Genomic DNA, 27,712 nt, shown 5'->3' on the forward strand with positions numbered 1-27,712 from the left:
CCGACAGGTCTAATAACATCAGTACCGCAGAGCCGCCCCGATCCAGATGCCGCTGGAGGTCATCCACCAAGGCGACCAGCACTGTCTCCGTCCCGTGGCCCGGTCGGAACCCGGACTGGCACGGGTCAAGGACGGAAGCGTCATCTAGGAACCTCTGTAGCTGCAACGCCACTGCCCTCTCAATAATTTTGCCTAGGAATGGTAGATTAGACACCGGACGGTAATTCGCCAATTCGGCCGGGTCTGCTGTACATTTTTTTAAGAGAGGGCGAACCAACGCCTCTTTCAGAGGCGTTGGGAAGTGCCCCTCTACGAGGGATCTATTTATGATGTCCCGTAGAGGACTTCTGAGCTCCCTCTGGCAAGATTTAATCAGCCAAGAGGGGCAAGGATCCAAATCACATGTTGTTGGGCGAGCAGCGGAGAGGATCCCATCGACTTCCTCCAGGTCGAGCGGGTCGAAGCGATCCAGGACCAACCCCGAAGACAGGCACGGAGCCTCAATTTCACTCACTGTTTCCAAGGTGGTAGGCAGGTCTTGGCGGAGCAATGAGATTTTATCCGCAAAATATTTCGCAAATGCCTCACAGCCAATCTCCAATTCTCTAATGTTTGGTTTGCCTTGTGGCAAAGTTATAAGGTCCCCAATTATTCTAAACTTGTGGATAGGAAGACCTGCTGGTGCCTGGAACATGCGGGGTACTCCTTCCCATCATCCCTGGAGACAGGAAGTAGGCTGGTCTTCCTGTCTTAGGTGGGAGGAAACACCCAGTGACCTCCATTGTTTTCCTGTCTCCCCCCCCCCCCCCCGGTGTCTCAGGAGAAGCTGCGTGCATGCTGAAACACCTATGTGGACACCAGAGCAGAAGGTTCATGGCTCGAGCTGCTATAAACTCCTCTTCCCTTGAAATGGGACATAGTGAGAGGAGACAAGGAAGGAGCTCTGTGGATTTGTCTTCTGTTCCCCACGGAGCTCTCCATCTGTCTTTCTTTCGAGGATCCCTTTCTTTGTCTTTTTTTGTCACCTGACCCCTAAAAAGCATCAGGCAGCTCCTCTTCTCCCACTCACAGATCTCACAGGACACGAGCAAAGCCACTTCGGAGCCCAGAGCGTTACACAGACAAATGTTTTCCTGTCCTGAGTAGACGAGGAGAGGCTCAGGAGCAGTGAACAGAGAGGAACTGGCTGTTTTATTCTGATGCCCCCACTGCAGATTCAGAAGTCAGAGTGTGGCCCTCCACCAACCCAGGAGATTCACAGGCTTTTCTTCCAGGAAGAGTTTCCTGTTTTACTGTTCTGGATCCTAAGAATGTTACAGCTCTCCTCTGCACCTAAAGCTGAGCAGCCTAAAATTCCCAAGGGCCAATTTAAATTATTGAGAGTTCTTATGTTTGTTCTTTGTCTTTTTGAAGCCTCCCTTGGTATCCTCCTCTTCCCCTTTTTTTTTTAACAGTCCCAATTGATGTTATAACAAAAGATCCATTGTAAAAGGAAGGACTTACTTGCATGATAGCATTTCGATGATTAAAGTAGAAATATGATGCGATAGAAGCTTGTTAAAAGAAGAAAGCAGTCGGGCATTCATCTCTTACTGCCATCATGGTGACCGCAACGGCGGAGCGTCAGGGCAGACAGGAGGAACAGGGACCATCCGCCACTGTTTCCCTGGCTCCTGTAGAGCCCCTTGCTGTCAGGAGACCCCTCCAGGGTCTCCCTCGAGATGCCACAGCTGTGGCACCCCTCCTACTGGCCGGTTTGGGGGCCACCGAGAGCGAGCTCCGTGGACCCCACCAAGCTCAAGATGCCAAAATCTGGAAGACCATCAGGAAGGCAACCCTGAGGCGTTTTCCAGAACCAGGAATATGAGCTCTCGTTACCCTTTTCCTTCCTTCTGCAAGACCAAGATACAGCAGGGGTGGGTCACTCCAGTTAGCCAGAGGTTGCATTTGGAGCACACTAAACTCCTTTGCTCCTTTCAGCCAGAGTGACCAGGCTCCTACAGGTCCCAGTGGCGGCTGAACACCCCCATGACAAGCTTGACCTCCGGCTGGGGAGAACCTAAGGAGAGGGAGGATTCCCTTAAGGACGCCACAGACAGGCAGAGTGACACAGCCCTGTGCTGACCCCGTGAGTCCATTCGAGCATCAGTTGCCAGATCTCCCACGGCAAGAATGTCTGTTTTGTGACTCTGCAAACTGAAGGGAGTTTCCAGGAGCTAATAATAATAAGAGACTGGATTTATAACCTGCCCTTCATTACCCGAAGGAGTCTTAGAATCTCCTTTCCCTTCTCCTCCCCACAACAGACACTCTGTGAGGTGGGTGGGGCTGAGCGAGTTCTGACAGAAACTTCTCTTGAGAGAACTTGTGACTGACCCAAGGTCACTTCAGCAAGTGCAAGTGGAGGAGTGGGGAATCAAACCCGGTTCTCCCAGATAAGAGTCTGCACACTTAACCACTTCACCAAACTAGACTTGATGAAGCTGTTTGCAAGAGCTGTGATGGGGTCAGCTCAGGAATCGGCCATTAACACCCCAGCCAAGGCCAATCTAGCTCCTTGGTCCTTCTTGAGGGGCAACCGGATGAAGGGTAGGAAGGCGGCCATGTCCTTCTCTACTAAGCCAGTTTGGTGTAGTGGTGAAGTGTGCAGACTCTTATCTGGGAGAACCGGGTTTGATTCCCCACTCCTCCACTTGCACCTGCTGAGATGGCCTTGGGTCAGCCATAGCTCTGGCAGAGGTTGTCCTTGAAAGGGCAGCTGCTGTGAGAGCCCTCTCCAGCCCCACCCACCTCACAGGGTGTCTGTTGTGGGGGAGGAAGATAAAGGAGATTGTGAGCCGCTCTGAGACTCTTCGGAGTGGAGGGCGGGATATAAATCCAATATCTTCTTCTTCTAAGCAAGAAAAGAAGAAGCTGAAGTTTTGCACAGCCAGTCCTTTCATGCCCACAGAACATTTCCAAGAACCTGCAGCAACTTCAAGAGGTCAGTTTGCAACAAGCCACCGCAGGGCACTGTTCCTCCTGTCAGCCCCTAAATGATCTGGCCAATCTAAGGGGCATAAGCAGGGACATGACTGCTGCCAGATCACCACCTGGGGGGGGGGGGGTGGCATCTGCAGCCTCTCTCTCAGGCCTGGGAGAACTCACCACAGCCTCGCGAGGGTATTGCCTGGAGTTTCTTTTCCTCCTGTAGAACCTACCCTCACCAAGTTCCACTTGCCACATTGAATATCAACACACAAGAGATGCTGTTCCTTATCAACTGAAAATAAATGCAATAAGAGCCTGTTCCTTGGTCACAAATATGCTGTGGGGTCTACGCTGTCCCTTTTACAGTTTTCATAAAGACCAGAGGATGGACCTCAGGTTTTTCAGTCAGCTCCTAAAATACAAAATATTCTGGATGGAAACTCTCCAAGGTATAGCCAGAGTCCTTCACCTGGGGGATTTCATGGCATCAGTCAATAGCACAGAAACATTCTTACATGTTTTGATCTCTGTATCCTGGGATACATTTACATCCTTACCCAAACAGTTTGCTCATCAGGTCATCTTCCAGATCACTAACTCTGCAGGATGTGGCCATAATCCTGTAGTATCTGGACCAGCACAGTTTCTTCATAAACTCCCTTGGAGTCATGGTAGATAACTCACTGAAAATGTCGAGACAGTTTGCGACTGCAGTAAAAAAGGCCAACTCCATGCTGGGAATTATTAGGAAGGGAATTGAAAACAAATCAGCCAGTATCATAATGCCCCTGTATAAATCAATGGTGCGGTCTCATTTGGAATACTGTGTACAATTCTGGTCACTGCACCTCAAAAAGGATATTGGAAAAAGTCCAGAAAAGGGCAACTAGAATGATTAAAGGTTTGGAACAGTTTCCCTATGAAGAAAGGTTAAAACGCTTGGGGCTCTTTAGCTTGGAGAAACATCAACTGCGGGGTGACATGATAGAGGTTTACAAGATTATGCATGGGATGGAGAAGGTGGAGAAAGAAGTACTTTTCTCCCTTTCTCACAATACAAGAACTCGTGGGGATTCAATGAAATCACTGAGCATTCCTTAGACAAACTAGGCATTTCAGCCATTCTGACAGTTTATTCATGGCTTGTCATCAACTTGTCTAAGGGGATTAAGTTACAAAACGGACCCTGAGCAAATGGAAGAGAACGTGTATCTCGATAGCCTACTCATTTCAAGGCCTGGAGATTCTGCAGTGTGGCAGCGTCCATAGGCTCTGAGGCCACTGCTTTGAATTGCTGATATGTGCAAAGCTGCAGTGTAGGCATCGGGGTCTTCCCGTGTGAGATGCTACAAGCTGGACACCCTGATCTCAGTAGACGGCGCCATTGGATAGCTGGTCCTACAGCAAGTTGTCTAATTTGTCTGTGTTCAGTATGGCGGTCAAGTTCCCATCCTAATTGGATGTACTGCTTGATAACATCCCAAATGTTCCGGAATGTTCTTCTATGCTCATGCGAATATTAAACATTGGCCTGACTGTGAAAGTTCATTTTGCTTGAGGAAGAGGAGGACATTCTGGACCCACCCAGTCTTGGGAAGGGGGTGTGTGTGTCATTGGACGACATTCACGATTCCCAACTTGGGAATGTTGCTTCAACCACCATACTTTCTACTGACTCAAATGGTACTTTCTTCACTGTTGTCCATCCTATTGATGTTGTTATATAACAACATGTCATGTTCAGTTGTTTTTACATCGATGACTGATGCAGTGTCTGAATGGTTAGGGATGGCAAATCCAGAGAGGCACACAAAGCTGATGAGATATTTGCTAAGGAAGTCTCCATGCTGAGTGTCACGTTCTCAGGGTGCAGGCAGGCAGGAGTCCAGAGCCAGTCCAAGGTCAAAGTCCAGGAAGTCAAGCCTAGTCACCAATGCAGAATCACAAACCAGAATCAGAAGTCAGTGTCCAAAAGCCAAAAGGTCAGGGTGCCAAGGAAATCAAGCAGGTCAGGATCAGGAAGGAGCGTGGATGCAAACCAGAGAATAGACTTGTTGCTTCCACAAGGTTACCAAGTCCTGGGTGGGAGCTATATAGGAGTCTCAAATTAGCCTGCTCCCTGGGTGGCAGTGACTCTGCTAGAACTCAGGGCTGAAAGATCTGAAGCATCAGCGTGCCTCATGTCTTCGCTCTGAAAGTTCTTTCCGGAGCCTGCTTCAAACACTTGAGAAGGGAGGAGGAGAGCTTGGAGGAGATTGATCGTCAACAGCTGACACTGGTGCCTGGAGAGTGATTGATGGGCCAGCTGCTGTTTGTTCAGTGTCAGCAAAGGGTTAATTGAAGTTTCAAAATGATCAGACTTGACTTTGTTAAATACTAAGTTTCATTTATTGATTACAACAATGTTACTCTCTACATGGATTCATTGAAGCTGATAACAGATAGCTTGAACCATTGGCATTTATGAATACACTTCAAAGGCTTTGGGCTTTAAACTACTTCTCATAATAAAACTACAGTTGCTCCTGCAAGTAACACTTTCACACGCCCGCTTATCTTTTACCGGTGATGGTTACATCCCCCCCCCCCCCCCCTTGGTGATGTCCTTGCTTTGCTCGGGAGGCGCCAACAAGGCTAGCTGAGCATTCTGCACTTCCAAGGCCTTACTGGCCTTTGGAGTCCTGGCAACTTCCATTCCCACCCCTCCTCTTTTCCTTGCAGGGCACATGTGTTAGTAGCATAGAATTATATTCAGTAATGATATTAGTAAGCAGGGATTAAATACATTCATAAAGCAGAGTGACTTCAATGAAGCATAGTCTGGCATTCAGCTGAGGAACTGGCTGGCAACTCTTCCAGGTCTTTTAACCCTTCCAGCTCCTCCTCGTCAGGGCTAATGACACTGAGGATGGCAAGTGCTCTCTCACAGGTGGAGAAGAAAGACCAGCTTGCTTCTGACCTCCAAGGATTATGGGGAGGAGAGTACCCCACAGGTCCCAGGCAGCAGGAGGTCTTCCCAACCTCAAGCCAGCTGAGCCCTCGCGGAAAGCCCAGTGTTCAGTCTCAGGCTGCAGTTTTCTACCTCTGGTGTTTCTGCTTTCCTGCCAAACCAGACCACACCCATAGACCTGCTTAGGAGTAAAGGATTCCTGCATGCCCGGAGAAACAGCAAAGTTTGGGTGTTTGATCTGGATAAATTTGGCCTGTTGCTCCCTGGGATCAGAACATGCTGGCATTTGCAGGGGAGGGAGTAGCCCCCAATAAGCCTGAGCGGAGTGTCCTTGGAAAAGGCCTTATTCGGAGAGCTCTGCACAGGCAAGTTTTCCCACTCAGTGTAGGAGCCGTTTAGCAGGGTGATCCAAAGCAGAGTGACATTCTTAGGAATCCAGAAAACCAGTGGACTTAGAAAGGTATAACTTGGCTTAAGCTGTAGTTTCTCCCCCTCAGTCCCACCCTTGTTCTTCCTTGTTGCTCATCATGTACCAGTTTTCCATACTACTCCAGCACTGCTGCAAAAGCCAGTAGCCCACACAAAAAAATTAACTAGCCTGCTTGCCTGCTGGTCATCTGTGGTCTCTAATAAGGGGGGGGGGGGCTAGTCATCTGGAGGCAGTTATTACTTGCCCTGAGCAACTAGGAAAACTGCTATTTCGGAGCCTATGGTAACCAGCAGGGTTTTCCTTCCCCCTCCTTCCTGACCCCAAAGCTCCACAGTGCGGCCACGTCTGTTGCTGCTGACCTGCTGAAATATCATTCGGATCACTTGGTCTTGAAAGCGTTGAAAGCCTCTGGAGAGGAAGGAAACATCGACGCCGTTGCAGAACACAGCTGCAAGCTTGCTGAGCAGAAAGAGCAGTTGCTTGAAGTAAGTTGGAGTCACCTTCGTTCATTTGTCTGGGACAAGAAAGAAGGGTTCAAGACACCTGTGCCCTGCGGCAGCCCCAATCCTGCTTCTTGGGGGGTGCCCCTGTGTGTAGTGGCCACTGGCTCCTCCAGGGGGTCGCGGCCCCCAGACTTCTTGGGCACATTTGCTGAGGCGGGTTCGGAGAAAAGGTCAGGAGGAGGAGAGTTTGGGGAAAGAGTTAGTTATCCCCCTCCTCACCCACCATTTTTAAGTATTTTCCAGACTTACTCTCAAAGATCCACAAAATGTCCAGTTTGACACTGTGCTTGTGGATGCAGTTGGTGAACCATAAGAGCTTTTTATTTGGCACCTTTACTAGAATTTGTGTGTTGTTTGTTAGCCATTCAGTATCTGATTGTTGGGTTTTTGTGTTTTGGCAGATATGTCGTTTACTGAGGCATGTTTCTGGGACGGAGCCACTTGGAATCACTTGCCAACACGCAGAGGACACGTTCAAAGTGACTGGGCCTCAGGTGGGCACCATCTCTTGCTTTTTGCAATACGCTTGTTGTCTGCTTTACACTTGATCACTCAGACATGGTACAGGGAGAAGGCATGTGTCTTCCCACTTACATTTTCATATTTAAAATACATAACAATCTACATGACTCCAAACAGCATACATGCATTTTAAAAATAAATACAATATACCCTGATGGGAAGTGCAGATAAAAGGAGAGGTGATTCATGATGAGAGAGATCCACTTCCCGGAGCCTCTGAGACCTATGAAAGGTTGGGGCTTTCCTTCACCTCTTTGGGTAACCTCTCCCTTCCTCCCTCCCTCCCTCCCCACCTCCTTTCCCCACAGAGGTTGCCCAGTGGCAGTGGGGGAACTACCAGTTGCTGCTCTGACAACTGGAGCTACTTTTTGGGCGTCTACATGTGGAGGTGGTCTTGCAGAGATGTGGGTCCCAAGTCTGTTTGTGGCCACGGACAATGGTTCTAGCCCTGTCTCTGCCATAGGTTTTTTTCTTCTGATTCAATAAGAGACCATGGTTTATATCCCTTCAAATGTTGCACTGAACTGAGGTTAACATGTATCTGGAGGAAGAGTCAGGAAGCAGGAGAGGAAGTGGGACTCCTGATCTGCACCACGGGAAAGGGCAGTGGCTCAGTGGTGGAGCATCTGCTTGGCATGCAGAAGGTCTCAGGTCTCCGGCATCTCCTGCTTAAAGGATCAGATGGTGGGTGACGTGAAAGTCCTGAGACTGAGACCTTGGACAGTTGCCATCAGTCTGTGTAGACAGTGCTGTCCTTGATGGATCGAGGGTCTGATTCAGCATAAGGGAGCTTCATGTATTAATGGGCCAGTCTGGAGCTTTCATTTGGCCTGGACGTATGCAGCTGCCTCATCTCAATTTAGACCACTGATGTGTGTAAGACTCCACCAGCAATCAACTCAGTAAATCCGTGCTCATGTGAATATGGTTATGATTGATTACAGTCAGATACAAGAATTAACCTTCTGCTAGCAAGACCCGATAGGCAAAGGGGTTACAATTATAAACAGCAGAAAGTGCAGGCGACCATCATCCCCGCCCCCTTGGTCCATTGGTTCCCATAGAGGTTGGTACTTCAAGGTGCAAGACATCCGAGGCTTCCCGAGGTCACAGTTTTGCATTCCCAGGCCAAGTGGGCATGTTACTATAACATCTAGATAAGCAAGCTCATTACAGCAAGGTCTCTGCCAGTTTGGTGTATCTGGGAGAACCGGGTTTGATTCCCCACTCCTATGTTGCCTCGCAAAAACGGCGCTGCAGGCTGAAGCCCTGGGGGAGATAGTGGGAAATCGGAAGAGGAACGTCAGAGCAGCATAGGCTGAGTGGGAAATCGGTTGTAGTTGGTCATGTGCAGCTTTCAACCATTTGGATATAAAATTGTCCAATAATATCAAATAAGTTAGGCACTGAAGATAGTGGTTGATGCTGAGCCAATATTTAAGTGAAGCCAGAGTAACTCTGGCTTCCCTTGTCATTGAGCCTGTTTCCAAACAGAACAAGGTGTTAGGTAGACCCCCTCGGGACCTGGAGACCTCTTGAGAATTTAGACTGCACCCTCTCCAGAGGGGAAAAGCTACAGGATGAAGGGCCCAGGAAAAGGCCATAAAGCATTTGGGAATAGCTCTCACCTGGAACAGTTTTTGGGCTGGTGGTACAAATTAAGCCCCCTTTGCATGTAAAAATTTGATTATGGCATTAGCAGATCATTCATCAGGTACTGAAGTACAGAAGGAAAGTCCTTACAGAGGTGTTAGAAGGAGGATATCCAGCTGCTGGGGGCAATTGGAAGGTCAATAGGGAAAGGAGAGGTTGGTTTATTTTTGGCGATCATTCACCAGAACTTAGTTAAGTTTTTTGCTTCGCTGCTGAAGTTAGTTCAGACCATAACATGTTTGTGTGGTCTTTGGGGGCGGGGTGGGGGGTGGGGTTAGCCACTGATAGGCTGTTTGGGGGGCCCTAGTTCTTGCTTCCTTTCATTACTTAGGTTGTTAGTAGTATTTTTAACAGAACGGGTAAAGGTTTAGAAGTGCTTTTCTCACTCATTGGCATTCACTATCAAACCATGGCTTAGATTTTATACTAGGATTTAAAGTCCAGGTATTGGTACAAATCAGGATAGTTCTTAATTCTTGGACAAGATTATCATTAAATCAGGAGCGGTTCCTGCCTTGAATTGGGTTCCAGACAGAATGAAATGAAGGACTGAAGATCTTTTGCAAGAATTTTAAGTCTAGACTGTAGCTGAGGAGACCACCTTATTCTGCATACTACCTGAGTTGCCAAAGTTTCAGACTCCAATAATGGGGACTGGAATTGGCCGGAAACCAAGGGTTTGACCCAGAGAAACAAGGGGAAATGATCACTGTCAACATAAGGAAGCAGTTCAAAATCCCTTACTGAGGGTAGTAGCAAAGCCCAATATATTATTATAAAGTGTTCCCCCACTGGGTTTTGAATGTTGTGGTTTCTGATGTCTGTTAATTCTTTGTCAAAGGGACTGGCTTAATTTGTGCAGTGCAGAGAGTGGAAGGGCAGTGCTGCCCCGTGGTGGCATAAATTGCATTAGAGGATGGTCTGGCTGAAGTTGCTGCGATAAACTACTGAACAGTCACATGGACTCTGTACCGAGGCCTGGAGCAAACCAAGATGCCAGCTTTGCTCTCATGTAGATCCCAACAACACCATCACTGGACCAGCAACATCAGCCAGACCATCTCAGGTTCCTGCTGGGATTAGAAAGAGAGACTGCTGAATTGCAACTGACAATCTGCAGGACTTAACAAGGCTTCACAGGGCCTGTAAAATGAAGCTCTTCTGCCAGGCTTTTAATTAATCCAGCGGTGTCCTTGAAAATCATCCCTTCCCCACATTTCACCATTATGGTGTTATGTTATGCTGTTAGCCATCAGCTGCATGCTGTTTACCGGCTACGTCTGTAAGATTGTTTACTGTGTTGCTCCTGTTTTGTAATGTTTGTTTTTATGATATTATTTTAACTCTGTTGTTTTATTGTTGTACTGCCCTGAGCCCGCTTGCGGGAGAGGGTGGGATAGAAATCTAACAATTAAATTAAATTAAATTAATGAAGCTCAAGCGAATGCACCCTCCTAGACTGCTAATGTCATTTGCCTGCTAATGTCTTTTGGCACCTGAAATCACTTCACTTTTCAGTATATAGGACAGAGGGGGGACTCATTTTCTAGCATTACCTAAAGAAGTGAGGAGTGACTCACAAAAGCTCCCCCCCCCTTGAAGGAGCTCCTGGCCTCTTACTCTTTTCTGTGGCAGCAGGTAGACTAACATGGCTGCCCATCTTGCTCTGACTTTGGGACAAAAGACCCATTAATTTTGGGATCATTTTTAGGAGGGCTCCTATGGAGCAACTGTTGGACCCAGAGCTGCAACATCACACCATGCTGCAGGAAGGCACTTTTCATTTAAGCTCCATCTCCCCCACCACCACCCTTCCCAGCAACTGAAGCGATGGCTTATGTTTATAACAATTTGTGAAACTGGCCTAGAATTTGATTCATTAGGGTTAATAATAGGCAGAAGTGGGTTCCTGCCCTCAATTAACTAGAGCTGTTTGCTCAGAACACTTCTGCATCAAGGACTTCCCTTCCCCTTTGCACGTGACAAGATTCTGCTGGCCTCTCTAAACACAAGCAGAATGCTATGCACACTTGGCCTTGGGGTGGGGGGGGCTGGTAGATGCTGGTGTGCCACGGCAAGCTCTTCTTTGTTCCCATCAGATCATCTCTGCTGCAGAAACCCTGACACTCCATCCTTCCAGCAAGATTGCCAAAGAGAACCTGGAGGTCTTCTGTGAGGCCTGGGAATCCCAGCTGAGCGACATGTTCCTGTTGTTAAGAGAAGTCAGTGATGTGTTTGAAGGAAGACGAGGTGAGAGAGCCCTTCGTAGATACAGACAGCCTACTGTCCTTAAATACAAGCTGCCAGTCTACAGCACACGCATATTCTGAATGCAGCAGCTAGCACAGAAAAAAGCATTTGAGGAGCTTCCATCATAAGCAAACTGCTTACATTAAGAAATGCCAAAGCAGAGTTGTTGACTGCTTTATGCTGCTCCAGGGGTACACATTAATGTCTTTGCTCTATTTATTTAGTTCTTATTGATACACAGGGTCTAGAACTTATGACGGTGGAAGCGGAACTGGGGGAATGTGGGCAGTCCACTGGGGGGAGTCTGTTAAACGGGGGATGGGACAGACATAGTCTGTTTAACGGCGAACCGCCTGGGATCTGGAAAAATTCTAGGCTTGTCAATCATCCTCCTTTCTTGCTGAACTTGTGGTGGGAGACAAACTTTTAAAACAATGCAGAAAAAGCCTGCTTCGGCGGGGAGGGCGGGGTATAAATCAAATAAATAATAATAGTAATAAAAAGAAAAAACAGTGTAAGATACCCATTGAACAGTGCAGTGAGACTAGATTATGAAATTAGAAAACAGGGCAATAAAAACTGGATTCTTATGAGAAAATGAGAAAACTGGGGGGGGGGGGGGAGGTTTAGGTATATTGGACCTGAAAAATATTGGTATTTCCTAATGTTTCTAAATCCTAATACTGGTAAGGTATTTGAATTTGGGATTTTTTGGGAATCTCAAATTTTCTCGGTTCCATTATACCCCATGAGGACCATTATATTCAATGGGGAATCTGTCTAGGGGTATCCAAGGGTCTGGGGGCTTTTTTTCTTTTTTAGGTAGAGACACCAGATTTGCAGTATAGCTGCTGGTGCTTCTCCGCAGAAGGACCCCCAAGTTTCAAAAAGATTGGACTGGGGTCCAATTCTACAAGCCCCCAAAGGAATTGCCCCCATCCTCCATTGTTTCCAATAGAGGGGGGGAAACAAGAAAAACAAAGGGCAGTAGAAGCCCAGCAGAACAGAATCAAAGTCCCAGGGAATCTTTGCAGTAGAAATTGCAAATTTTGCAAGCCCAGCAGAACCAATGCAATGCCCAGCAGAACCAATGCAATGCCCAGCCTGCCCAGCAGTACCAGTGCAATCACAGGATGCCCAGCAGAATCCAGTGCCATAGTGGCAACAACAAATCCAAGCAAAGAGGGGGGGGGGGTGGAAGCCCAGCAGAACCCAGTGCCATTGTGGCAGTGCCTGCTCCATGACTGATGTGAAGCGCAGGGAAAGGTTTGTAAGCCCAGCACAACCAGTTCAGTGTACAGAATGCCCAGCTTAACAGGACTTATCTCAAAGCACAGAGTCACAACAAATGCAAACGGGGGGCGGAGATGGGGAAAGGAACACAGAAGCAAACACACACCCCCCAAAAAGGGGGGGAACCCTCTTGAAACTGACAAGACTAGTTTGAAACTGACAACAGCAGCAAGGAAGCCATAGGAGTCAGAAGACACAGAAACAAAAACGTCAAAGAAAGAGAAAACAGTCCCCAGAAGCCTGCAATGCTGGCTCCCGATCTTCCCAGAAAATCCCGAATATATCCAGGATTTTTTATTGGGGGGGGGGGGGTTTCTAAAAAATCCCGGATATCTTTGGGATGCTGATAACATATTTTTCAGGTATATTTTCATCTCAGTTGAATCTGAATGCACACTCCTAGAGAGAACAGTGCCATAAAGAGTAGGTGACATGTACAGTCAGTGCCATAAACTGCAACTCTTTATAAGGATGCCCTTCTGAATATTTGTGTTCCACACGTTCTGGGGACTGATAGAAAGTGTGGAAACCTTCCTTCCCTCCTCAGGCACTGTTGTTTGGACTATGAAATGTGTAAACTTTGGAGGGCAGGTGTAGGCTGCAATCCTAGACTTTTTCCTGGGAGTAAGGCAGGTGGAATTTCATGGAGTGAGTTCAAAGTACAGCTGCTTTGGATTGTTGCCCTGTGGCCCGGTGCTCTTTGGGGATGGGATTGAACACCTTGGAGACAGTCATGATTGGCCTGTGCTGCTGGGTTGTGTGTACATGACATTTTGGAAGAGACACAGCACCACATCGCACTTCCTGGCATGGCAGACTCTGATGTACTTGTGGGGCTGAGTAAAGCATCATGTGGCACTTTCATTCTGACTTGCTACCTAGATGTTCTCTAGACTCCTGTCTTTTGAAGGGAGATTAGGCCCCTCATTCATTCCAAAGATTATTTTGAAGTATTAGTGCCTGCGCTCTGGCTGACATGTGGTATTTGAAAGAGAACTGAGTCTTGGCATAATGATGTCAGTGTTCTGTTCTTTTTCAAATTTCAAGGAAGCCGTTTCCCACCAGCACCTTTGTTCAGCAGTGGGGAAGCCCCCATGTGATGGCCATGGGTATCTCGGCACACTAGAGAGGACTGTGGGGCGATAGGCAGGGAAGGGGCCTCCTTGGGTCAGTCTTTTTAATGAAGAGCCCCGACTGGGTTCTGAGGAGCTGCAAGGTTGGAAAGCGAAGGTTTTTGAGGAATAGATTGTATATAATATCAGTCTTACTTGTTACGGATGTGCAGCCATAAATTTTCAAGCATTAACTTCCAGGTGTGCTTAGTAAGACAGGCTGGCGTAAACATTTTTTCTGTATGAAGGAGTCATAAAGAGACCGGCCTTCAGTCTGATCTGAACTTTCTGTTGTTCCTTCAAAAGAAATACGCTGTTTCTCTGTCTCTGCTCTCACTCTGCTCACTTCACAATGTAGTGAATGTAGCTATTTGATTTTTGAACTGCTGTCCTTTCTGCTTGGATGGAATCTCTCTGATGGCTCTTCACAACTTGTGCCCTCTTTTCTGTGGTTGGTAAGTCACCTGGTATTTGTGCAGCATGTAGCAAAAGAAACTTTTAAAATCTGTCTCAACGTAATTGCCTGAAGCAATGTAGTACCTCTGTCAAGAACGTAAATTGACTTCTCGTTTCTAAGTATCGTATGATTTTCTCCTGAAGAGCTTCTCTTGGGCTTTTCAGCCACGTGGAGAGACCCTGGATTGTGCCATTCTTCATGTTATGGAATATGTATTGTGTGATGCACTGAGATTTGTGCAGGTTTTTTGGTAAACAATAACAGGGTGGGGGGTATGTGAGCTGTGAGATGAGACAGATGCAACATGTATTGGTAGCTTTAAATCTATGATGCCCCTCCAGGGAGCCACCAGTTGCCAGGATGTTCCACGGCCCCCATCTGTGCTGTCTCATTTTGGACCTCTGTTTTGGCAAAGGCAAGATTTGTCCTGCTTGGGGGTCCCTCAGCCAAAGGGTGAGGTCCTGTGGATCCGTCCCGCTAGGAGATGGCCTTTTCTCCAGCAGCAGGAGACCTGGGTTGTGCCAAGCAAGTGCCTTCTGCTAATGGAATGGCTCTGCAGGATCCAACCTGTTGGAGCTCAGTCTGGGATCTGCTCTCCTCCTCACAAAGAGCAAAGGCCAAGGCAACGCTTACAGAGTACTTGGTGGTTAGTTTGGAAGCAGCGTTTTGTTGCAGAAGTAACTTTTCCTCTGTGGCAGAGAGAAGGAATAGTTTGAAGAGAGGGAAGCGAGCTGCAAACAAGTGCCGATTGGCTAGTGCCTCTAACATAAGCCTTCCGTTCGCAGGGCAGCCGTGAGGTTCTTTTCTGATTCTTTATTCGGATAAAGTGACAGAAGAACATAATGCAGTGCTTTTAAAAAAATGTTATAACCATTTGCCTGAAGTATAAAAGGCGGGGAAGTCTGTCCTATAAGTTGCAAACCCATCTAGGCTGCCACCGGGTTGGGCGGGCAAGAACTTGCTGTGACATGTGCTTTCATTTTACATTTGTGTTCACCTGTAAATACACACAGGAAGATTTCACCCTAAATTTCCAAATTCACTATAGCACAGAGCTCTTGTGATGCTAACAGTTGCAGGGATGGGGGAAAACCCACAGTGATGCTGTTGTAAAGTATGCAGCACTTGCCAAAATCCTCTCTTCCTTACAACTGTCAAAGACACAGGAACATCCCAAAGCTCCCAGTTAATTTTCCAGCAGTGCAGTTTCCCATTTGGCTGCTGTGGATGACGTTGCATAGTTGCTATAACAATTTATGTAGCCTAAATGGGGAAGACTTTGATGCTGTTAGGCACATAAAGGAAGGTCCTTTCCCTAGCCTTCACTGGCATAAATTAGATCTCCTGTTTGGAGAAGAGCCAGCTTGGTGCTGTGATTAATCTGGAGAACTGGGTGCGATTCCTCAGTTCCCCCAGTTGAAGCCAGCTGGGTGACCTTGGGCAAGTCACAGCACGCTCAGCCTAAAAATAAGCACAGCTTGCCACCTAGTGGTGCCAAAAAAGAGCTCCAGCTTCAGGCAGCCCAACAGTCCTGCTTTCCCCAGTCTTCTTTGTTGACATGTGGTAGGTTGTTGATCTAGCAGATATTAATAAGAACATATTCAAATACAAATGTTCAGGTGGTTTGAAGAACAGGAAGCAAAAAATAAGCACTCTTTGGAAATAGCAGAATGAGAACAGGGTAGTGGGGAATGGTTTTTCCAATCTCACCTGTTTTTTTTGCAACAATTCCTGAATTGTATTTAAAAGCACAAGTCTGTTGGACGAGGGTTTCTTCGTTCTCCTTTTTGAGCCCTTCAGCCTGCTTTTGTACAAAGCTTGTTTCTTTGCAATCAGACATGGGTTGCAGATTCCATGCTGAGAGCTGGATTCTCAGGCACAGCTGGGTCAGATTTGGATTGGGACTGTGGTGCACAAGGAGAGGAGGAGGCAATACCTTTCCCCAGACTATTTTCCAAACCTGAAATGGTCCCACAGAAGGTGATGCTATTTTGCCATATTGGGGGAAGTTCATTCTACACCCATATGTGTGTGGTTTCCCCAGTGAGGCAAACAGCCCCCCTGGGGGCAATTTTAGGTCAGGAAAATGGCATGGGAGAAAGGCACAAATACCCACTCCCCACATGGTGCAGTCCTCAATAGAACCAGGCTCCTTGCATCTGGGGAGGGATTTCCCAGTACAGAATTTGCAGCTCACCTCTGATGCCACCAGCAGGGGGAACCCTCAAGCGTGGAACTGGCAACCAGGATTTCTGCATACAGTGCAGGGAGGGTTGAAGGGTTTTCACTCAGCTGGTATAGACTGCCACAGAGGAAATGTGTAGAATGTATATTTTGATATTTTTCCTAACCTTTCCTAACCGCTTCTTAGAAGCGAGTTTTCCCCTAATGACCTTAAACTTTCCACGTCAATGATGTGGCAGTGCACTTTGAATTATTATATTACATAAAAGTTACCAGTGAAATGCTGTTTATTCTACATAGAAAATGTTACCAGACTATGCAGCTAAAAATCCATTGTGTGTTGTTGTGCATATTTTGGATGTCTGCACCATAGCAAAGTGATTGCTCAGCAGTCATGGAGGGGAAAATATAGACCTGGAAACACGGAGTGCCACACAGCATGGTCCAGTTCTGCTCTGCTCCCTTCCAGATTAAAGCGATCCCTTTTTCCTGCTGTATCTGCAAGGGAAGCCTAGTTTTGCATACAAGCCAATGTGTAGCTGCCATATCCCAAACAATACTTGTTTCAACTTATTCTGTCATGCGATTCCTAAGGCAGTGGGGGACTCTGACCTTGGAGCAGTGGTCCTCCGTCTTGGCACTGTGGATCATGAGGGTGTCAATAAGTACATGAAGCGAGGGGATAAACTCTGGTTGCCTCAGCATGTTTCTGCTGAAGAGACAGCATGCAAAGGAGTGCCTTCCACCCCTGTACTTCTGAACGCTTCTGGCTGGGCACTTAAGATGCGGCTGTGATTCTCTGTTCTGCCAGAGTGCAAATCGTTGCATCCAGCCGTGTGTGACACTCTAGACAGACTGCGCTGGGCAAGAGCTGGGCTAGGCCGGCTTCTTTCCAGATCCCGTGAAGTACATGAGACAAAACGAAGCATTTGCAGGCCCCATTGATTTAAACAGGGATGTTGCAACCATCTGTTTAACTTCCCACTTAAATTGACAAGGTTTAAAGCCCTTTGCTTTGGAGCAGGGTGGCCCCCGTAGGCCCTGCTGGGTGCCTGCTGAATCCACGGCTCCACCACCTCCTTTCCTGGGAGACATTTTGGAGTGTCACAAGCACAAATATTCTTTGATAGAGTAAAAGTTGCTGTTTGCCATTTTTGTGCATTCATGCTTGGAAGATGGCTGAGCCCCTCCCACAGAAGAGAAAACGTGGAGTGGACTAGCCCCCACCCCCAGCCCCTTCATCTACAAACGCCTATATTTTTTACAGTAATGTGATTTTTTAAATGTCACTTTTAAAATTCTGGATTTGATAAGGGGACTGTGATGGAAAGAAAAGATGTGTTTTTAATAATGTTTGTGAAAGGAACACTGTTTTTAATGATGGCTCTCAGTTGAGGAGCAACCTGAAATGTGCTGGACGCTTTCTAATAAACCAAGTGTATTTTTGCAAGCAACAGTCTGGCTCAGATTTAATTTCTGGATCCTGTGGGCAAAGCAAGAGCACAACTGCTTTATCTGAGGGCCTCCCTCCCTGCGCTGAACCCTTCCTTAGCTTTCTCCTGTGCCGCGTCTTCTGCACCCTTCTTTCCAGCACACATCCTGGGCATCCTCACAGTCCTCAGCCTTTCAGGGACAGAGGGTGGAAGTGAAGAGGTGGGACGTGCAGCAGAGCCACTTCCATGGGGCTGAAGGGGACCCTGTAGGGGCTGGAGTGCTGGACCATGAGCTTGAATCCCCACCCACCAGGGATGCTGGGCCAGTGACATCCTCACAGGAAGGGGGGGGGGTCTTTGTGAATATCCTGCATTGTGCAGAGGTTGGACTAGATGACCCTGGAGGTCCCTTCCAACTCTGATTCTAGGAGGATAAAATGGTAGGAGAGGAGGATTCACTTAAGTTGCTTTGGGTTCTGACTGGGGAGAAAGGCAGGATATAAATGAAGTCAAACTTTTGTGAGCAGAGTGGTAGGATGCAAGCTCATGTATTTATCTCCCACCTTAGCCATGCAGCACCAGATTAAGCTATTTTACCTCTGGCATTCAAAACACTGGTCCAGTAAACAGAACTTGAACCAAGATTGCAAATGAAACTTTGGCCTGGTTTAAACACATTCCTTGGGGAGCTGGGACCTTCCTCCCCCCCAAAATGCACAAGTAATGCCACACGTGATGCGGACTCTTTGGTGAAGCTGAACTGTGCAAATTGAACTACTCAGCCTCAGACCTGAAGTCCTCCAAAGGAAGGGGAATGCGGGAAGCACTGCCAGCCTCCTGCCTGGGAAGGGACGTCTACCCAGCTTTGTGTCTCAGCCAGGCCTGGAGTTTTAAAGATTCCATAATGCTGCATCTCTTTCCTGTCAACGACTAAAACACCCAAGTTGGTCATTGTCTTGCACACGAACCATCTTTCTGATTTCATTGATCCATCTCTCAAATGCGGTTGAGTGGACCTGCCTACCAAAGACACTGAGAGTCAGGGGAAGCAGGGCAGAGATGCGAAGCCCCTCCCACTCACCTGGAGGCCACCAGAGCCCCCTCAGTGATGTAGATGAGCCATCCCACCCCTCCTGGAAAACAGGGGCCTGCCTGGGTTAGCACAGCAGATATATGTAACGCCCATGCAGGCAGCTGCAGACATTTCCAAGAGAAGGTGCACTACAGTTTGAATCTTGGACCGAACCCTTGCTTAGGAAGTTTTACTGGGGTTGCTATGCAACTGCAAACCAGAATCAGAAACTGTGGTTTGGAGAGAATGTGCCAACATGGGATATCTCTGAACTGACAGACCACAGCTGCAGCTGTAGAGGCTACTGCCCCATAAAGATAAGTGCTGATCGTATAGTTAATGCTCTAAGTTGTGGTTTGCCTGTATTTCCGGGACCACCAAACTGAGAGACGGTTAATACAAATTATGGTTGTGACATGATCTGAACGGGATTCGTTTGAAGCTGTGAAACTCCTGCTATCGTTCAGCCAGAAGTATCTTGTTGATTGTATGAGGGGAAACTTAAATATATGCTTAGCTCAAAATCATCTTTGTTTCATTAAGAGCCCAGCTCTTTCTTAACATTAAAATCAGGGGAATGTAGAAATTGCTTCATTTGGGCTGGATAGTTATAAAGCAAAATTAAACAAGCACCTTAAAGACTAACCAAATAAACAAAGACTAACTAGTCTTTGTTTATTCTAACATGACTATCCCCGTCAAACTAGTATGTATGTTAAACTCTCCCTGTCCGTCCCCCCCCCCCCCGCCCCGCAAGTATTCTCGTGTTTGTAGTATGCAGAGCAACACAGCAAGGGAGGCGATAAGTACAGAGAATGAAGAGCCAACCAGGGGTCTCCTCAGCTACAAGTGGCACAAAGGGCTTCCAAGCTCACTCTCATAACTGCCATGCAAGTCCTCACGGTGCTGACCTTTCTGCTCTGCAGCAATTTCCCCTTCTGGGCTCTGGGGGGGGAAGTGTTGGGAGGAGGAGGAGCTTCCCAGGCTTTCAGAGAGACAGAAAACTAAGCAGTAGCCGAGTCTCCCTTTTTGACTGCCCCATCTGGCAGCATCGGGGATGCTGGGTGATCTCTGAAGAGGAATCCCCGCAGGTAGGTGACTCTGATCCAAGGGACAATAAAACAAAGCAACCAAACAAAAAGTTGAATGGTGTAAAGGGAATGTGCCTGACCAATGTTGCCATAAATGTGTGTCGTTCATAGGAGAGAAGCGTGCATACCTGTCTCTGCCCAGGCCAGGGGTAAGTGGATCTTTTCTTCCTGATGGTCTTTACATGTTATAGGCTGGCACCACTGACTTGCTTCCTTCTGCCCAGGCCTCTGCAGTTGACCAGTCAGTCTTCTGTTTCTCAGGGACGGCAGAGGCATGTCAGCACTGAATGTCTTTGCAACGAAATCTGCTTCCTTTTCTGTATTCGCTCTCCAAATTGCAATAAAAATACGGAGATGCATTTACAAAACACGAGTCAATAATGCCACTTGCTTTCTGAGCATTCCCCTCATTCTTCCAGTCTGAGGGCCATTCAGACTTGTGAATGGGGAATCTCAAAGCCCTCCATGCCATGCTGTCTTTGGCTTACTCTCTTCTCTGCTTCGCTTTTTTGCAGTAGATCTTTCTTTTGATTCAAGTGTTTATGGCCCTAATGCAGTAGTTTTGCTGAAGCACTCTGATAATTTTAGCATTAGTTTATTATTGCAAATACAATTGGATCCAGACTAAATTACCAGCAGCAAAAGAGAATGTTTCCTGCTTCCTGTCTCTCACTGCAGCCCACAAAAGGTCACTCCTGGAGGTTACCCCTGCAGAGTTAAAGGGGGGGGGGGTCCTGCAATGAGGAATCTGTGGAAATTGCCAGTGTAGTCTAGATATCATATGCAGCAGAATCCCATCATATGCAGCAGAATCCCTCACTCATATGCAGCAGAATCCCTCACATCATATGCAGCAGAATCCCTCACTCTGCTTAGCTACCAGACTGCTACTTTCGGTCATGTTATTTCCCCATCTTGGGCGTGGCTTGGTTTCTGGTTACCTATTAAGACCCCTACAGAGCAAAAGCTGTGTTTTTTAGCCAGTGTAGTGGTTAAGAGTGGTGGACTCTACTTTGGAGAGATGGGTTTGAGTCCCCATTCCTGCTCCATGTGAAACCAGGTGGGTGACCCTGGGCCAGTCACAAGTTCTCTCAGAGCTCTCTCTGCCCCACCTGCTTCACAGGGTGTCCGTTGTGGGGGAAGGGAGGTAAAGTGGTTGTAAGCTGCTCTGAGACTCCTTTGGGTAATGAAAAGTGGGGTATAAAAACCAACTTTCTTCCTGTACCAGTGACAACTTAGCATGCCCACTGAGCTAGAAACATTTGTTGTTGTTATTTCTCCATCCCTTTACCCTTTGTCCTTTCTCCAGTTGTACATTATCCAGAAGCAAAGCCTCAGTTTCCCATCAAGCCTGTCAGAACCTTCTTTCCCAGCAAACCCCATCCCTCCTTTTCCTTCTTAGCCTTGTCACAACCTGGGAGGGAGTCGTGACCAATGTTCCCTCTAAGATGTGGAGTCTTGTGAGTGGAAATTCTACTTTGTGAGCTACTAGCATTAAAGCTGTGAGCTACTGCATAAATTAGTTTGCTCTGGGGTCATTTTTTTGTGAGCCAAGACAAAAATGTGTGAGCCAGAGGCTAAAAAACTGTGAGCTAGCTCACACTCACTCAGCTTAGTGGGAACACTGGTCATGACCTTCCTTTGGTTCCCAGCCCACAGTTTGGAGAACCCCCATCACTCTGGCTGCAGTCCAAAAGGAGCATGAAGTTCAACATTCTGTGGGTGAGAGCAGACGGGCAGTTTGAGCCATCCTGGGGACGGGAGACAGGTGGATCAAAAAAGCATGTCCACATGCACACATCTGCCTGCCGTCCCAGTCCTACACACAGCCCGCCCGGGGCCGGATTGAAGCCACCTCAGAAAGGCACCAAATTCTGAGGTGGCCAGGCCCGTAGCCACGGGGGAGGGGGGCATGGCCCCTCTATTAAAACCCCCCTTCCCCCTGGAGGGCCCCTCCGTTGGGCCTCCAGGGCTGCTGCTGTTCAGCAGGAGTGGCGTTTGCACGAAAGGCTCCTCATGAGCAGCCCTCATTGCAAACGGGGCCATCTGGCACCGCAGGAAAGCCCAGCAGGGGTGGAGTTTGCACGGAGGGCTCCTAAAGAGGAGCCCTCTGTGCAAACGGGACCATCTGGCCCCACACCCCCCCACACACCAAATTTCTTACCTCAGGGGCCCCTCCACCCAAACTTTTCTGGCTACGGGCCTGTCTGAGGCACTTTCCCAGCCATCTAGAGTGGCCAAGAGGCGCGTGAGCACTTGGGAAGCTCCTCCAGAGGGCACGCAGCCCGTCCCTTTTCTGGGGTTGGCCACAGGCTGTCTGGAGGCTCCCAACTGCTCCTTTTCCTGCCGGCTCACTTCCAGGGCGGCTTGATGCTGCCCTGAGCTGCCTGTCTGCTTTCCTTCATTGGAACCTTAAGGCCACACAGACTCCAGACACAGATATATGTCATGGGATTCCATTTGCTGAAATGCAGCATAAAGATAACAATTGGTGTTCTAGTTTCTCATACAGTGAGAATCTGGTAGTTAATGTTCTGGTAATGTTCCATCACGTCCTTTACAGGAGAGCAAAGCAGTTGTAGAATAAAATTGTCTTAAAGCTGGGTTTGTGTGAACCAAACAAACAGTGGAATCGGCACTGAAAGTCATTTCTGCTCAGTGGGGACTGCATGACATTGACAAGGGGGCTTATCAGCCGTCTGGAGACTGTCACATGAGCAGCCTCCCTGCCACAGACGGTGCACCCAGCAGGGCCGTTCTGGAGGGTGAATCCCTTTGAAGCCTTCCAGCCCCATGGTGAGAGAGGGGAAGCCCTGGGTGTGAGATCAGCGCAGGCAGCAGGGTGCTTGGTAGGCCCTGGCCTGGTCTTCAGCCCTGCTTAGCACTTGAGTGGCTGAACGCAGGGTCACAACGCAGAGGCAGGCAACAGCTCTCTTGCCTGGGAAGCCCCCTTCCCACCAGCATCAGGCTGAGGGCTACATCACCTTGGCAAATGGGATTTGTTTCCAGTGGCCATGAAGAGCTGGACGGTGCAGATTTTGAAACCGCATCTTGACATAAGTAGAGGAGGCGACAGCAGGCTCCCTCAGGCACCCCGGGAGACATGATCAGGGAGCAACACAGTTTCTTATTTCCTTCTGAGACGCTGCTAGCAACTTTGAGAGGCTCTACTGCTGAGAAGAATCATTATTTACTTCTTGTTGACAGTGATGTCACTGCCACCAAATGAGAGTTTGATCTTTTCCCCCTTTTCTCAACAGAAGCATAATGCAAATTTGAAGGCCTTAAAGCCAGCCCAGCTTGATTGTGAGGTTAGTGCTTTTTTGGCAATTTGGTAGCCTCAATAACACCGTGTGAGCAAAAAGGGACTCCTCCTCTGTCTTGCAGGAACAAGCAAAACTTGGGCAATTAGGCCTCACCCTGTGTGAGTTGAGTTCACGCGTTGACTCTGAGATGGAGAAATGGGATGACCCAGAAAGTGAGATTGTGCGGCACGGACAATGCTTATCCAGCATGGCCTCTTCCATGTATTTATTTACAAGGTAATGATACAGAATTTACATTTGTTTGCCTTTCTTCTATTTGTTATCTCCCCCACCTCCGAAATCTGGATTGTAAACTCCTTGAGGCTGTGGCTTTCCTTTCTTTGTATTTGTCTTCGGCTCAGACACTCTCTCGGTTTGGCTTTGCGAACGAAGATTTAACAAGCCATTACACTAAAGTGTTTTGCCCTCTTTGCGATTAGAACTAACTGACACAGTGCCTCTTGGGTGGTGATGCCCCAACATTATGCATTTCTTTAGCCCTCACCCACAATGGCTGCTGGGAGGGGAGAGCAACAGAACAACATTTCACAAGTCTTACTGGACATTTCAAAGCAGGGCACAACATGCAGTGTTGCCATTTTCAGTTGCAGTTACACATTTGGCATAATGCTTGCTTTGGCCCTGAAAAAGGTCATGGGCAACAACAGTCTTTGTGTGTGTTTGTTCTTTATAAGTGATTTTGGCTTGTCTGCAGAAGCAACTAAAATGGTAGCTTGGGACAACAATATTTAGGAGCACAGGTGACTCCCCATGCCATCCAGCAGGAGAGGATCTTTGTTGATGTTACAGAGAGGCTGTCTGTGCCCATCCGCTAGTTGCATCCTGCCCCCCTTTACAACCTGGCAGGGGATTTGGTGGAACAGATATGCCTGATTTTTTTTTTCATTTGCAGACCTCTTAATTTTGTATCAGAGGGACATTAACAAAGCCCCAAAATTATTTCATGCTTAAAGTGAGGTTTCTGCTTTTACTTCTTCAGAACCTTGATGAGACAGGAAGAATTAAGCTTCAGGTGCTGGTCGTAGCATTAGAACAAAACTCAAGCCCAGGACTGTTTTAAAGACCAGCAACGTGTTTGAGGGTGTAAGCTCTGTGAATCAATGCTCACTTAGTCAAATACATGAATATCTGAGGAAGTGAGCTTTTACTCAAAAACTTCTATCCATGGAAATGTTATTGGTCTTCAGAAGAAAAATTAAGTCCATCCTCTGCCCTTTGGTCATCTTGCATTGTTTTCATGTGACATGTTCAGGCTTTCCTTTTTGTGTGTCGTATATGAACAATCCAAAGTGTTGCACACTTCTTTGGAAGGAAGACTCACTGAGTGTTTTCGCACTCACCTTCAGCCAGCGCGACGCCCCTCTTCACCGCGCAGGATCTGCGCGGATTTCGCACTAAACGCTGCGGAGCAGCCAGAAGAGCTGGAAAGTCCCGGCGCTTTTGCGGCGCAAACGGAAACCGCCAAAAAGCAGTTTCCGTTTGCGCGGCAAAAGCGCCGGGACTTTCCGGCTCTTCCGGCTGCTCCGCGGCGTTTAGTGCGAAATCCGCACAGATCCTACGCGGTGAAGAGGGGGGTCGCGCCGGCTGAAGGTGAGTGCGAAAACACCCACTGAGTACAGTGGGCTTGCTCTCCAAATAAGAAAAGAGAGGTCACATGCAGGATTGTAACCCAAGTAATTTCACCCTCATGTCTGAGAAAGGCAAATGTCTGCAGTCGGCCAGTCCCCCCCTCGTCTTCTGCTGCCCTCCTTGTGGGGCTTCAGTGTCTCTGGGGGTTTTTTGCTGCCACCTCCTTCCTGGGATTTGGGGCTGCAGCTCTGCTCAGGCTGCTGATGGGATTCTGTCTGTCTGTCTTTCTTTCTTTTCCCCACCCATTTAGGGGGGAAGGGCTTCTGAAAACTACCCAGGATTTATTTCAACAAGCAGAGGTAAGGCAGCAACGAAGCAAGAGCTTGTTCTTTTCAGGCTTAGCCCTAAAGTCAATCAGGAGGTTTGAAGCAGCAACAAAACCTTTGCTGCTCCCTTGGCAGGCCGAGTCCTGCCAGACTAGAGGGAAGCATTTCCCTTGGGGACCCTCACAGTCCTTGGGATCAGTGTCAAGCTGGAAAGTGATGTCATCAAGTCAGCCTACGTGTGCATACGGGTGGGAAGGGCTTTGTCGGTTGGATTTGGGGGGGGGGGGGGCTGGCTTACTCCACTCTGTGTATTGACAGGGTGTTGTATAGAATTCCTCCCCACCCTCCCCACACATTGTGTCTTGGTCCATGGGGAGGTGGGGGGGGGACAGAAGCGCCTCTTCCAATGGGAGTCCTGTGAGCTGCCCTCAAAGAGCCTCTCTGGCTCCTTCTAGGCCTACAAGCCTGAGCCATCTGTGGAAGGAAGGAAGTGGAGTGCGATTGGCTGGGGGGCTGGGGTGAACACTACTAGGAAGAACAGCGTGAGCACCACAGTATACAACTGGCCTGTCTGTCACACACACACACACACCGCCCTACAGACTGGGTCACAAATTGAGCAGGCCTGCAATACGTTGCTGGAGAGGAGGAGGGTTAGAGGTCACAGTCTTGCTTGATTGTTCCATTTTGCCTTTTCCTCCCCACCGTAGGCCTTTGCTGCCGAAGGATTAAAGCTCGTTTCAGCCCTCCTTGCATTTTCTAATCAGGTACTGTGCTGCATCTAAATATGGGCTATATTTATCTCTGCTTTTCTGTGTTAGAACAAGAATATGGCTTTTCCTCATTTGTACAGACTTCTTTGGGGACACTTACAAGGCTTTAACCAAATTCCATCTCTTACAGTTAGAGGACAATGACAAACCATTGCTTCTGCAGGAGATCGAAAAGATGGTCCCTGCATATCGGCAGCTTCAGGTAACCACTAAAGCCCACGTTCAGGGTAAATCAGCAATTTTTACAAAGGTGAGCTATTTTAATAAAAGCTTTAACAAAACATTGCTCTGGGGTACATCGTTTCATATTGTATTTTTGTCATTCATTACTCCAGCAAAGCTGTACCAATTAGTTGTGTGGGTGTTATTTTGAGTGTGTGCCTTTGCTAACACACTGAATGTGCATCAACCCAGTCAGCATCCCGAAAGGCAGACCTATGTCAGCCACTCACAGAAGACCAAGCAACCTGCTTCTTGCTATTTGCATAGAACATCACCCATGCGGTCAGTTCCCTCTGGAAAGGGAGAGATGTTCTACACAGAAAACGATAGAGCAGGGGTGTCAAACATGCAGTTCAGGGGCCAAATCAGGCCCCCAGAGGGATCCTATCAGGCCCCCGAGCAACTGGCTGTCATCTGCTTCCTTCTCCCTCTTTCTTGCTTCCTTCTGCATCTCAGCTTGCTTTGCCAGGCTTGCTCAATTGCGCAGGAGCTACAGATCAAAACATCTAGTTTCTCCATTGGCCGAGGCTCCTCCCTTGGGTAGGAAGGGGGGAGGAATAGCTTGCTTTGCCAGACTCTCTCAATCACACAGCAGAGCTACTGAGCCAAACCTTTCTTCCTTCTATTGACTGAGGCTTCCCCTGCCCCCCTGGGGAAAGAAGGAAAGAGCCAAAACTTCCTTTGCCCACTTCCATGGATCCCATGGGAGACATACAAAGAAAGCACCTTTAAGACCAAGGAGTGCTAATTTTTAAGCATGTTTTAAGTTTTTTAAAAGATATGTATGTTTGTGTTCTTTATAAAATTTATCTCTGCTACGTAATCTTATATAGGTACACACATGGTCCGGCCCAACCCAACAATAGCCCGGCCTCTCTCAAGGTCTCATTTATGTCAGATCCGGCCCTCAAAGCAAATGAATTCGATGCCCCTGCAACAGAGGCTGCTGAACTCTTCCCACCCCGTGCTTTCCCTTGCAGCTCCCTCTCTCGGGTCCCACTCCCGTCTTTCTGAGATCTGGAATCACCGGGGAAGGTGGAGGAGACAGCATAGCAGGCGCACTCACATTGTGCCGCTTCACTCACTGCAGGAAGCCCCTCCAAAGTGCACTTTGTTGGAAAGAACAGTCCAGCCATGTTATCTTATAAGCACACGGGATGTTTGGGTCTAAGCCTCTCAGCAGCACACAAGAAACAAGGGTGATGTTAATGAGGGCATTTGTTCAGACGCTCCTGTGGAGCAGCAGGGGGGCTTTTAATGACTCTCACACTGTCCCTGGTGATCATTTTGAGAAATGGCTGTTCGGCTGTTGGGAAGTTCTCCCTCAGCAGAGATTTCACATTGGGCTGCTCCCGTAAGAAGGCTGTTACTAGCCACCCCCGCCGGAGCAGCATTTCAGTGGTGAAAAATCACAGCCCCTCCCCCCACAGGAATTCCAGGCAGGATCCAAGCCAGTGTTGGTCAGAAAAGCAATATAAGAAATCTAAATACAATTGCTAGGCTCTGCAACATCTCAGAAACAAAATATGACCTGTCCCCAGTTTAAGAAAATGCATTTGGGATGGAATGAAAGGGA

At 48.0% G+C, this 27,712-nt stretch overlaps 1 protein-coding gene across 1 annotated transcript in view; it reads left to right on the forward strand.

Annotated features, from left to right (window-relative positions):
* Positions 1-27,712, forward strand: part of CTNNAL1 (catenin alpha like 1) — a 71,783-nt gene that overhangs the window by 42,824 nt on the left and 1,247 nt on the right. Inside the window, exons 9-17 of the mRNA XM_060254503.1 lie at positions 6,677-6,835; positions 7,255-7,347; positions 11,128-11,278; positions 20,032-20,069; positions 23,181-23,231; positions 23,308-23,462; positions 25,126-25,174; positions 25,852-25,908; positions 26,045-26,164. Coding sequence (XP_060110486.1) covers positions 6,677-6,835; positions 7,255-7,347; positions 11,128-11,278; positions 20,032-20,069; positions 23,181-23,231; positions 23,308-23,462; positions 25,126-25,174; positions 25,852-25,908; positions 26,045-26,164 — 873 coding nt within the window. The remainder of the gene's footprint in view (positions 1-6,676; positions 6,836-7,254; positions 7,348-11,127; positions 11,279-20,031; positions 20,070-23,180; positions 23,232-23,307; positions 23,463-25,125; positions 25,175-25,851; positions 25,909-26,044; positions 26,165-27,712) is intronic.

This window comes from Heteronotia binoei, chromosome 14 (genome assembly GCF_032191835.1).
Source record: "Heteronotia binoei isolate CCM8104 ecotype False Entrance Well chromosome 14, APGP_CSIRO_Hbin_v1, whole genome shotgun sequence".
NCBI classification, from domain to species: domain Eukaryota; kingdom Metazoa; phylum Chordata; class Lepidosauria; order Squamata; family Gekkonidae; genus Heteronotia; species Heteronotia binoei.